Source organism: Phacochoerus africanus, chromosome 8 (genome assembly GCF_016906955.1).
Source record: "Phacochoerus africanus isolate WHEZ1 chromosome 8, ROS_Pafr_v1, whole genome shotgun sequence".
NCBI classification, from domain to species: Eukaryota; Metazoa; Chordata; class Mammalia; order Artiodactyla; family Suidae; genus Phacochoerus; species Phacochoerus africanus.
In genome coordinates, this window is record NC_062551.1 from 66,744,561 (window position 1) to 66,756,516 (window position 11,956).

General features: G+C 58.5%; 1 protein-coding gene across 3 annotated transcripts in view; it reads right to left on the minus strand.

Annotated features, from left to right (window-relative positions):
- The window catches only part of CHD5 (chromodomain helicase DNA binding protein 5), a 79,156-nt gene extending 73,524 nt beyond the window's left edge, over positions 1-5,632 (minus strand). For 2 of the 3 annotated variants that reach the window (XM_047791236.1, XM_047791238.1), the window contains exon 1: positions 5,256-5,410. In XM_047791236.1, the coding sequence (XP_047647192.1) occupies positions 5,256-5,334 (79 nt within the window). In that variant the 5' untranslated portion in view covers positions 5,335-5,410. Of the gene's footprint in view, positions 1-5,255 lie in introns of all 3 variants that reach the window. The other variant, XM_047791237.1, reaches the window with a different exon arrangement.
- Positions 5,633-11,956: the final 6,324 nt, after the last annotated feature.

Consider the following 11,956-nt stretch of genomic DNA (forward strand, 5'->3'; position numbering starts at 1 on the left):
AGAGCCCAGAGGGGCCTGGGCAAGAATGCAGCCCCCGGGGAACTTAGCCAACACAAGGCCATCAGAGCAAAACAAATGATTGTGTTGGAGTTCCCTGGCGGCTCAGCAGGTTAGGGACCGGCACTGTCACGGCAGCAGCTTAGGTCGCTGCTGTGGCTCAGGTTCAGTCTCTGGCCAGGGAACTTCCACATGCTGCGGGCATGGACAAAAAAAAAAGCCCATGACTGTGAAAGGAAAAAGAGTTGGGTTATCTGATCTGGGGTGGTGGAAGGATGTGGAGAGGTCAAGCCAGGACCGGATCAAGAGCATCAACATCCGGGTCCAGAAAGGAGAGCAAGCCTAGCAGCGACAGGTCCCCACTCAACTCGACACCCTCTGGGGAGCCTGGGGAGAGGGGCTTTTCCCCTCCCCCAAGCAGGAAACGAGACCACCTGGTGGCCAGGGGGAGGGACGGGGCGGGGAGCACCGGTTTCAAACCATCCGCCCTCCCTTGGCAGGGCGGCCCCCAACCCCTTCCCCGCGGAGCCCGTTTCTTCACCCTTAAAATGGACCTGGTACCACCTTTCCCATGGGCTGTGAATTAGAAAGTGAGATGCAGTCTAAACGCTTGGCAATGGCCCAGGGCTGCGGGAGGGTTAGGCTGGTGGGTGCTGAAGGAGTAGGTGGTGGTGGTCGTCTCTGGTTTGCGCCCTGCTGGGCCAGGTGTTCTCTGGACCACCCGAGGGCTGGCCGAGGAGGGGGCGCCAAGGCTGAGGTTCCCATCAGTCCTTGCAGCGCCCCTTTCACCACGGGTGTGATAATGGGGGGGGGAGTGCGTGCTCCAACCCAAGAGAGGATTAATAATTTATTTATGACATTTAACAAAACCCAGACATCACCTCACTGGCGTCTCATCAAAGAAAGCATCAGGAGGAGCGCCGCGGGCAGGCAGGCGGGCGGGGAATAGGTGAGGCTTTTAACCTGAGGGATTGGGGCCGCCAAAGAGCAGGGGGGAGGCCCAGAGCACTGATGGGGAGAAGGAGGAAAGGGGGCCGAGCGGGGAGGGGGTGGGGAGATAATCCCCCAGGGCCAGGAAGAGACAGGGACAGAAGGACACAGAGAGGGACAGCCAGACAGAGAGAGGCGACGACTCGGGGACCTGGAGACAGGCAGGCAGAGGGACAGACAGGAGGACAGAGTGAGAAGCAGAAATAGGGAGAGGGAAATAAGAGGTAAGGCAGAAAGTCTCGAAAGTTTTACCTGCAAAAACCTCAGAAATTTAGACATCCTGTAATGGGTTCAGCACTTGGCTCAGAGAAGACACACAGGAAATCAGGACTGGGCAGATGGATGAATGGAAGGATAGACAGACGGATGGTGGATGGATGGACAGATAGATGAATGGACAGATGGATGGATCCATGGACTGGATAGATACATACATGGATGGATGGATGGATGGATGGATGGATGGATGGACAGACGGATGATGGGTAGATGACTAGACGGTGGGTGGTGGGTGTACAGCTGGTTTTGTGGCTGGATGGGTAGATGGTTGGGTGGGACGTGGGTGGGGGATGAAAAAGCGGGTGGGCGATTAAAGGAACTGAAGAAATGATCAATCCCACAGGCCGAGCCACTGGGCAAAGTGCGCAGATCCCTTTACGCCTCGTCCCAGCAGCGGATGTTAGACATGATCAAGCTCCCTGCGATGCCCCAAACCCGCAGGTCCCCAGAGAGGGGCGAGCAAGCTAAGAGGGCACAGACCTTCGGGAATCACGGCTCCCTCTCCCTCCCGGGCCCTGGGCCCACAGAGGCCTAGATGCTCACGTGGCTGGGCCGGTCCTGTGGGCTGGGGGGCACGGGCCAGTCAAGTGCCAGAGGGGCCACGCTGCGTGGCCAGGAGAGAGGCTGGGCTCCTCAGCTCTAGAAAAGCCACCTGAGTATGTGAGACTGAGAAAGGGCGGGGTCTTCAAGGGGCAAAGGCCTGGGGTGCCCCCTCAAGGGAACTCAAGGGGCAAAGGCCTGGGGTGCCCCCTCCCTCGCCTCTCCCAGGCCCCCCAGCTTACTGGATGAGGGTACAGGTCTTGGAAGCATTTCCTTGGGGAAGGCAGGCCGACTGCCCTCCTCAGAGGGTGCCAATGATAAGCCACACTTTATTGGGCACCTGTTATGCGCTGGGCACTGTGACCTAAATGTTCCATGTGCACCGTCTTGGCCGCCCTCATAATAACCCCTCTATGAGGTAGCTGGTGCGAGAGCCCCATTCCATGAGGGGGGACACTGAGGCAGAGGGACTGGGCAGCTTGCCCAAGGTCAGGCCGAGAACACACAGCAGAGGTGGAGCCCCCTGCCTCCTGGGCCCTCCCCTGGACTTGCCCTCCGCATGGTCCGAATGTGGCAGCTAGGGGCCCTGAGCCCCAGAGGCAGGCACCCACTCTGCCTTTCACCGGCCTCACGGCCAGAGAGTTGGCAGGGCCGCGCCTGGGGGGGGGCAAACGGGAACAGTGCTGAGCTGGGGGCAGGGGGCAAGCCGAGTGAAAAGAGCCACCTGACAAGTAGTGAATCCACTGTGGCAGATTTCACACTGAGTGTGACAGCTCCCAGCACACTGGCTCCCCCACCCGCAAACTGCCACGTGTGGGGCCTGCCAGCTGGAGGTCCCTTCAGGCCACGGCCATGAGCTCAGGCGGAGGCTGCAGAGGGGCCACAGAGGAGGGCTGGGGGCCAGGTGGCCAGCCCTTGAGGAGAGACACAAGGTCCGGGCTGAGGCTGTCATCACGTCCAAAGGCCAGGGGGACCCAGGGACTCCCAGGCCTCAGATACTGGGGCCACAAACCTCTCTCTAGCATCCACGGCCCCAGGCATGGGGCACACTGGGTGGTCAAAGGAGTCACATTCGAGGGGGGAGCCAACAGTCACAAGGCAGCTGATGATAATATTTCAGGGAGTAGGAAGTGCTGCCAAGAAAACAAAGCATTAAAATGGGCCTAAGAATGATGGGGGTGGGTGGCAGGGGGACGGACACTTGAGCCAGGAGCTGGGACATCGATGGCAGGAAGGCGGCAGTCATGAGCCGAGGAAAGAGCCTGTCAAGGCCACGGCCAGTGCTCAGGGCAGGATGGAGCCTGGGAGCTTCCAGAAGCATCGAGGAAGCCAGGATGTGAGCCAGAGGTGGGGGCGGAGAAGAGGGTGGGCTCGAGCAGCGCTCTGCGATCTGTCCGAGCCGTGGGGGTCTGGGTCTGGCTTGTGCGGACCAAGGTGACCCTGACTGCCGAGCGGAGCCTGGGCGGGGAGGACCGGATGGGAGACTCTGGTGTGGACGAGCCGGAGGGGACAGTGGCTCAGACCAGGGGCAACGCGGAGAGGAGCTGGGAGCTCGGAAGGCTCAGGACACACTCTGGTCTTGCTGAAGGACAGACCTCGGTCTCTGCTCTGCAGGGCTCTGAGAGCGGTCCCAGAGGCCCTGGGGACAACCCCACCCCCAGGCCCTGCCCTGGAGCCATGGGTGCCAGCTGGAGGGAGACAAGGTGGAGGACAGGGCACCCTGACCAAGGCCCAATCCCTCTGGCCCAAAGAGAGTGAGTTGGGTGTCTGCCAGCCTTGGAACATCTGCCCTGGTCCCCTCCCCTCCGGACCCTCTGAGCCCTGGGGCACAACAAGGAGAGCCAGAGTGGGTGGGAAGGGAAACAGGGGATCCATCAGGGAGCTAGAGAAGTCTGGAAAATAAGCCATGTTCAGCTGGCCACTGCCCCCACTGGTGCCACAAAGGGCCACGCCCCAAGCACCACCAGGATGCCCGTGAACAGGCTTACGGAGGAGCTGGCTTGCTGGGCACAAAACAGCCGTGGATTTTCTCCTGGGCCCTCTCTGTGTTCCCTTCCGGAAAATGGGCCTAATTCCCCGGACCCCAGGAAGCGACGGTCAACTATTGTCCAAGCGACCACGCAGCGTGGGCCCACCTCCTCCTCACTCCCCTCGCCCCAGGAGGCTCTTTGCAAACTTGGCCGAACTGTCCAAACGGGCTGGGTGAGGCCCCAGGCACAGCGTGAAAGCCCGCAAACAAGTGGGGAGGGGGGGTGGGGGAGGCCCTCCGGTGGGCGTGGCCACCTGGCGGGAATCCCTTGCGAGGCGGGCCCTCCCCCCTCACCTCCCGCACCCTGGAGCCCAGGGGCCAGTCTGTGGAATGGTCTCCCCTCGGGGGCAGGGGCTCCTGGGGCCAGACGGCACCCTCCCGGGCCAAGGCGGGCTCCCGTGCCTCCCGCAAGTCTCTCTGGAGCCCAGGAGGGGCCGCCGACGGGGTGCGGGAAGCTGAGACCGAACAGTCCCCGGGAAGAGGAGGAGGAAGGCTGGCCGACCGGGTGAGGCCCTGCCCAGCTGCGCCGGGACGGAAAACGTCCCGAACAAATGGGGAGCAGTTAACTAAAGAATCGCCCTGCAAGGGCGACGCACGAGTCCTGTTTCTGCTGAATTCTGGAGAGGGATGGGCCAGGGCGGTGGCCCTGAGAGTCAGGCCCGGAGCCAAAGCCCGGTGGGCTGGGAACGCCACTACCCGGGCGACCGCGGGCTGGAAACGCTGGCCGGCGCTAGGGCGCGCCAGGACGACGCCGGCGGCCCCGGCAAAGTGCTCGGGAGCGGCAGTCGCGGCACCCAGCGGCCGGGGAACAGGGAGCGGGAGTCCGAGCCCGCGCGCTCCAGCCCGGAGCCTTGGTGGGCCTGGAGGGCAGCCAGGGCGCTCGCGGCTCGACCAGCACGCCCGGTCCTCCGCCCGCTCCGGGCCCCACCCAGCCCACCCTGCGGCTGAGACCCCGGGGCCGAGACCCTGGGGCTGAGAGAGGCCGGCTCCGGGTATCCGGTCCCTCCAGCCCCCGCCAGGCCCCGCGAGGTCAGGGGTGCGCAGCGCGGGCCGGGAGCGCCGGGTGCGCGGCACCCGCCGCCGAGCGCGATTCCCGCCCCCTTCAAGGGCACGCGGGCTGACCCCCGCGGCGCCGCGCCCCCTCCCCTCTCCGGGCGCCCGGCGAGGCCCCCAGCGGTCCTCTGCCCGCGCCGCGGCCCGGGTGGCCCCGATCGCACCCGCCCTTGGCGGCCCGCGTGCCGCGCCCCGGCGATCGCCCAGCCCCGCGCCCTTGGCTGAGCGGCGCCAGCAGGGCGGGAGCGCAGCCCAGCGCCCCCTCCCGCGCGCCGCCAGCGCCGCCCGCGAGGTCCGGCCGCGGGGCCCCGGCGGACCCCGCGCCCCCCGCAGTCCCGGCCCCGGGCGCAGCCGGTGCCCGGCTCACCTGACATCTCGTCCTCGTTCTCCATCTCGTCCGCGAACAGCCGCGGCAGCTCCTCCTCGGTGCCCAGCGGGCCCCGCATGCCCGGCGCGGGGGGGAGGGGAGGTGGGCGCCCCCCCTCCCGCCGGGCGCGGTGCCAGCCTTAACCCGTGCGCTGCCGGACGGGCGCGCTAGGCGGGCGAGGCGGCCTCAGCGAGAAGATGGCGGCCGCCTGCCCCCCCACCCCCCCAAACCTCCACTCCCCCGTCTCGACCCCCTTCGTCTCGGCCGCCTTCACCCCGCTTCCCGCAAAGCCCGGGCTGCTCCGCCCACCGCGCCCGGCAGCCCGAGTCCCGCAGCCGGCCGAGGTGGCGGCGGCAGCGCCGGCTGCACGGAGGCACGGCGGGGGGGCGGCACACATGCCCGGATTGTGACGTCCAGTCTGGTTGCTGTGGCAACCCCATCCCATCGTTCCGGCAGCGCGACTAGTTAACAGCAGAGAACAAGTTGAGGGGACTAGTCCCGAGCCTCTGGGTGCGGGGCGGGGGCAGAGCCCTCCGGCAGGGGGAGCCGTCGAGGCGCCCGCGCGCCCGGGGACCCGACGGCCGAGCGGGCAGCGGGGACTCGGGCGGGCAGGCCGGGCCCAGTGGGAGGCGGGGAAACGCCAGCCCGCGAACCCCTAGCGGGACCCGATGCCGCCGCCGCCGCCGCCGCCCCCCCCCCGGAAAGGCGCTCGGCCCCGAGTCCCATGGGGCGCGGAGGCCCGGTCCCCGAGGCAGCGGGCAGCGAGCTGTCACACTCCATTCACACGCACCGAGACCCTCGGCTCCTGCAGCAGCTCCAGCCGCAAAACGCTTCTAACCCCCTTTCCAAAAAGGATTAGAAGAAAAATGCGTTCCGCACATGGGGAAGGGCCGTGCTGCAGACGGCGGGTCTGATTCCTAACGAAAAAAATCCGTGCAGGCTGGCTCCTCCCTCCACCCATCGCACCCCTCTCCCACCGCCCACGTGCCCCCTTCCCAAACGCCCCTCCAGGCGGGGTCCGCTTTAAACCTATCCAGCCCCGACCCCCGCGGGCGGTGGGTGATGCGGCTCTGCGTTCGCGTGCCCAACACTCCCGCTCAGAAGCGACACCTGTCGCGGAGCGGGAAGGAGCCACGCCACCAGCCCTCGGTTGCTAAAGGTGAAGATGGAAGCCAAAGCCCTTGGGAGCAAGACTGGAATTCTAAATGAGCTCCGCCAGCCCGGCTGCTGCCAGTCTTAAAGCTACTCTAAGAACGCAAAAGTTTCCGTGGTGGGGAGGATGGCTGGCTTTCTAACCCTGGAAAAGCCAGTAAGGGGAGGGCACCCACACCTCACAGCCTGGGGCCAGGCTCACTTGGGGAGACCCACTGGAAACCTGGTCGTTGGTTACCAGGGACCCTGGCAGTATCCACCTGACGGGAAGCCCAGAGAAGCTGGGAGGAGGTCTCCTCTCTAGGACCCACCCCTCTGGTCTTGGCTGAGCACCTGCTCTGTCCAGGTGGGCATTCACTAGGACCCGTGACACTGGCATCCCCAGGAGGGCTCCTCTCCTCGGGCCTTTGAGGAGCCAGGAGAGTTGTGGGTGCTTGGCGAGGTGGTCACAACGCAATCTCCAGGGAGTCCAAGCTGTACCCTGCAGGTGATGATGGCTCGGGGAGAGCTGGAAAGATGTATAGAATCTTCGCTCCCTTTTCCCATCCCAAACCAAACTCTTCATTCATTCCTGGGCGAGGGCATGTCTGTCCCGCCTCCTAGATAAAGTACAGGGCGCCTGGAATGCCATCTCCTGGACCCCTTTATTTTTTATTTATTTACTTTTTAGGGCTGTATCCACAACATTTGGAGGTTCCCAGGCTAAGGATCTAATCGGAGCTACAGTTGCCAGCCTACACCACAGCCACCCCGCTGATCAGGGCCAGGGATCGAACCTGCAACCTCATGGTTCCTAGTCGGATTGTTTTCTGCTGCGTCACGACGGGAGCTCCTGGACCCCCTTTAAGCCACACTAGGAGTGGTGTTTATACCACCCCAGGCATGGGGCCTGCAAGGGCAAAGGCAGAGGGGAGGCAGACTAAGAAAGCAAGGACTCAGGAGTTCCCGTCATGGCGCAGTGGTTAACGAATCCGACTAGGAACCATGAGGTTGCGGATTCGATCCCTGCCCTTGCTCAGTGGGTTAAGGATCCGGCGTTGCCATGAGCTGTGGTGTAGGTTGCAGACACAGCTCGGATCCCATGTTGCTGTGGCTCTGGCGTAGGCCGCCAGCTACAGCTCCAATTGGACCCCTAGCCTGGGAACCTCCACATGCCGAGGGAACCTCAACCACTGATGCTTTAGCAGGCCTGCATTTTCCCTCTGGCAAGGCTGCCCTTCCTCTTTCCAGACCTCCTGCATGTTAACTATCCAGGAAAAAAAAACCTGCAGTGCCACCCAACTGCCCACCCTTCCGTCACCAGCCCTGCCCCCAACCCCTCCCTGGGGGTGGGATGAGGCCACTTCCACAGGTCCCCTGTCCCACTTTAGGAAACTCTGACCGTCACCAGAGAGCCCCCCAGCACACACAGGCGCACGCATGCACCATCAACCTTGGCTCCAGTCCCCAAGGTGAGGTTGAGAAAGACAGACGCCAGTCAGCGAAGCACAGTTCCAGCTGCTTCACGTGGCGGCAAGTGAGTCGCGATGGTCATCACTCATGGTAAGCCTCTCCCGTGGCCCTTGTTCTCGCAATGGCTGCAGCTAAGTGACCAGAGCAAAGCAAAGCAGAAACTGGAATGGCAGAAAAAAACGGGTTTTTGACTAGAAATCTCCAGCTGTATTGAAAGGAGAGCTCCGTGTATTGTTAAACTATTAAATATGCATTTTAATGACAATGGACCAAAAGTGACTTGTCAAAAGCAATCACTAAAAAGTGAAAATTCAATAAACTCCACAGTTCCAAGAAGCCTGTCACTCAGGTTACCTTCAGGACAACGGTTCCCCTATCTGATCACAGAACTTGTCATCACTCCTCAGTGACCCTGCAAGATCAAAATATTTTTTGTTTCTTTTTTTAATGGCCACACCCACAGCACATGCAAGTTCCTGGGCCAGGGATTGAATCTGAGCTATGCTGCAGTGGCCGCAACATCAGATCCTTTAACGCCCTGTGCTGGGCCAGGGATCGAACGGCACCTCCACACCTACAGGAGCCACTGCGGTCAAGTCCTTAACCCACTGAGCCACAGCAGGAACTCCCCCAATATTTTAAAAAATATATTGGCTCTAGAGTTCCTGTCGTAGTTCAGCAGTTAACGAGTTTGACTAGCATCCATGAGGACACAAGTTCAATCCCTGGCCTCGCTCAGTGGGTTAAGGATCTGGGGTTGCCGTGAGCTGTGGTGTAGGTTGCAGACACAGCTGGGATCTTGAGTTGCTGCGGCTGTGGTGCAGGCCGGCAGCTACAGCTGATTCGACCCCTAGCTTGGGAACCTCCATATGCTGCATGGGTGAGGCCCTAAAAATAATTAGTGAAAACATTGGCTCTGTCCAAGGTTACCAAGCAGAGGCCTGTCCCCTCGGTACTGCCAGATCTGGCGTTATCACTGCCCAGGGGTGTGCCCCGTGAGGGGCCGGCATAGGACTCCACTTAGAGCCTTGAGAAGCTTGGTGATAAGTCAGTGGAAGGACCAGGCAGGAAGATGCAAACAGGCTGCCAAAGCCAGCATCCTAGCTGCACTGAGGGGCTCGGTGACTGACCAGGGGACCATGAGCACCTTATGGGGATCCTGCTCACCTTCCAAGAAATCAAATGACCCCTAAAAAGGATGAAGTTTAAATACCCTAAAACATTCTAGAATTGTGACCAGATGCCTTTAAATACCTTTGATGTGACCAAACCTCCCCTCCTGTTTGTGACACGCGTGTTTCTGAACCCCTCCGGGCTGGCCCCACCGACCGGCTAGGACTCATCTATTTCAGCACATGGCTCTTCCTGAAGGGCTAGGAGAATGACACTGGCCGCAAGAGCACACTTGCACTCAAAGAGCCGCAGAAGGGGTTTGCTGAGGCTTCTGAAAGGAAAGCAGCAACATTACACCTTTGGATGAGAGAGTGGTCAACCCTGGGGTGCAGTCGTGTGGCGTCGGCTGAGAACCAGACTGTCCCAACTTCCCACTTCACTACGTCCACGAACTTCAATCTCAGCTTGAAACTCTCCATGACCCAATCTGCTCCTGGGCCTGGATCAGGCAGGTGAGTCATGAGGCAAGACAGATCAAAAGGAAATTGATCTAAAGTGTGGTTCCGGCTCAGCTGGTATCATGGATGCATGTAATTCATCCCCCATCGGACACAGTCATCAGTTTGCAAAGTTATTCTCCAGGCTCTGGATCTGAAGAAATTCTCTATGGAGTTCAGTTTCGGCCACTCAGAACCTCCCTGAGGAATAAACTTAGGTGAAGAAAATGAGAACAAAAGACACACATTCTTGTCAAACTTAATGAAGCCCAAGGTCATTTTTGGTACAGCAATTAATCAGCTGAGGACAAACAACCACATTTTTGTTACTAAATAGATTAACATGCCAATGCTTTAAAAAAAAAAAAAAAAAAAAGGCCTTGCACAGGAATAGTAGCCATGTGTTAGCCACTTTAATATAAAGCGTGATCCAAACTCAATTACAAAAGTTCAAAAAAGCATAGAAAAACCATGGAGTTTCAATTTTGTTACAAGTTTTAAAATCTGGGAGTAATTTAAAAAAAACTTATATGGTAATTTCAGCCCAGGGTTAAGTTTTCACAACCAACCTAAGAATTACTACAGGGGAACATCAATGCCAGGAGTAAAATGTGAAAAACCAAGTCATGAACTTGCTACAGAGTTAACTCATCACAGGAAGGGGCAGCGCCCAAGAGCAACTGATGCCTCCGTTGGAAGTGAAAGAAACCCTGCCTTCTCTGAAGGCAAAGAAACATGCCAACAATTCTGCTTCAAGAAATTTGCATAGAAATAGAAAATGCTAGAGCCTTTACCACAGATGAAATTGCAAAGCCTCAACACATTAAATTCAATCCAAAGGGCATCACATGTCAAATTGGAGCCAAGATACGACTGAAAACATTTCATTTCCAGCTATGCAACTAGCAAGAGCACAAGAATTTCAGGTGTGGAAATCAGCTGTAGGGAAGCTCTTGAAAAACATGAATTTTTTTTTTTTTGGTCTTTTGTTTGTTGTTGTTGTTATTGTTGTTGTTGTTGCTATTTCTTGGGCCGCTCCCGCGGCATATGGAGGTTCCCAGGCTAGGGGTCGAATCGGAGCTGTAGCCACCGGCCTACGCCAGAGCCACAGCAACTCGGGATCCGAGCCGCATCTGCAACCTACACCACAGCTCACAGCAACGCCGGATCGTTAACCCACTGAGCAAGGGCAGGGATCGAACCTGCAACCTCATGGTTCCTAGTCGGATTCGTTAACCACTGCACCACGACGGGAACTCCGGGAACTCCGAAAAACATGAATTTGATACACCATCATCTTAAGACAACGCAGAACTGTTGAGAAGGGCACCAAAAGGCATCCAAGTCTCTTACCAAAGTCACTCTTGGGATTTTCTATCAGCTACAATTAGTATCTTTACAGCCTCCTTGGTAACTTTCCACCAGTCTCCAGCCTCCACACACATGGCAACAGAAGCCCCAGAAGCCCCCAGGAACTTCACCTTCAGTTTGGTTCTGCTTAATGTCAGCTTGAGAGCCTTTTGACACTGGCATTAAGCCCAGCTGTGGCCTGGAGCTCCCGTGTGGTGCAGCAGGTTAAAAGATCCAGCACTGTCACTGCAGTGGCTTGAGTCACCGCTGCAGCTCAGATTTGATCCCTGACCACGGGTGCAGCAAAAAAAAAAAAGGCCGAAATGGTGTGGAAGCCACTACTCCCTGGGCATCTCAACATGTTCCTTCTGACTCCCAAGCTCTCCTTCACCCGCCATGAAAGGATTCCAGAGGTCTGGGCATCCAAGAATTCTGCCGCCAATCCCCAAGAACCCAAGTCCCCCTCTGGAAGCTCCACTACTCCTCACCTCCGGCGCCCTCTGCTGGGGTCAATGTGACAGTTTGGTGTCAAGACTTCGAAACAAAGATTATTTACACATCAGCATATTGTAGACTTTGACTGAACACCTAGGGCTTTCACAGTCACTCTCCAGACCCTTTCCGGGGTGTCGCATAATGCGCGCCAACGACAAAGAGCCACATTTTATTTCTACAGGAAGAAAAAAGGTTAACATACATAGTAACTGGGTAATTTGTCATCAAAAAATGAAAAGACAAATGCCCCCGAACCCTGAATTCTTTTATCAACACTGCCACCTTCCCGAAAAGAACCTCAGACACAAGTCGCTGGTTCTGCTTTGAGTGAATCAGAAGTTCCCACGTTTGCATTCCTGAATCTTTGAGAAAAGCACCAGATGAGACTGACTCAAGCCTGTTTCCTGTAAAACGTGACTGCATGCACACCATCACATCTGTCCACCTGCTCAAGGTCAAAGAGCTCTCAGTTCCTCGAAGGAGTCGTCCCCTTCCACTGCGGCATTTCTACCACAAGCACTGCCATCTTGGAGCAAAAACAACTGCAGGGATAAGAAGTGAGGCGCAGCCCGAGTGAAGCCTTTTACTGAGCTTTCCACGTTCTGCTCAGTTTGCACTGTAGAAACACAAGGAAAACCACCG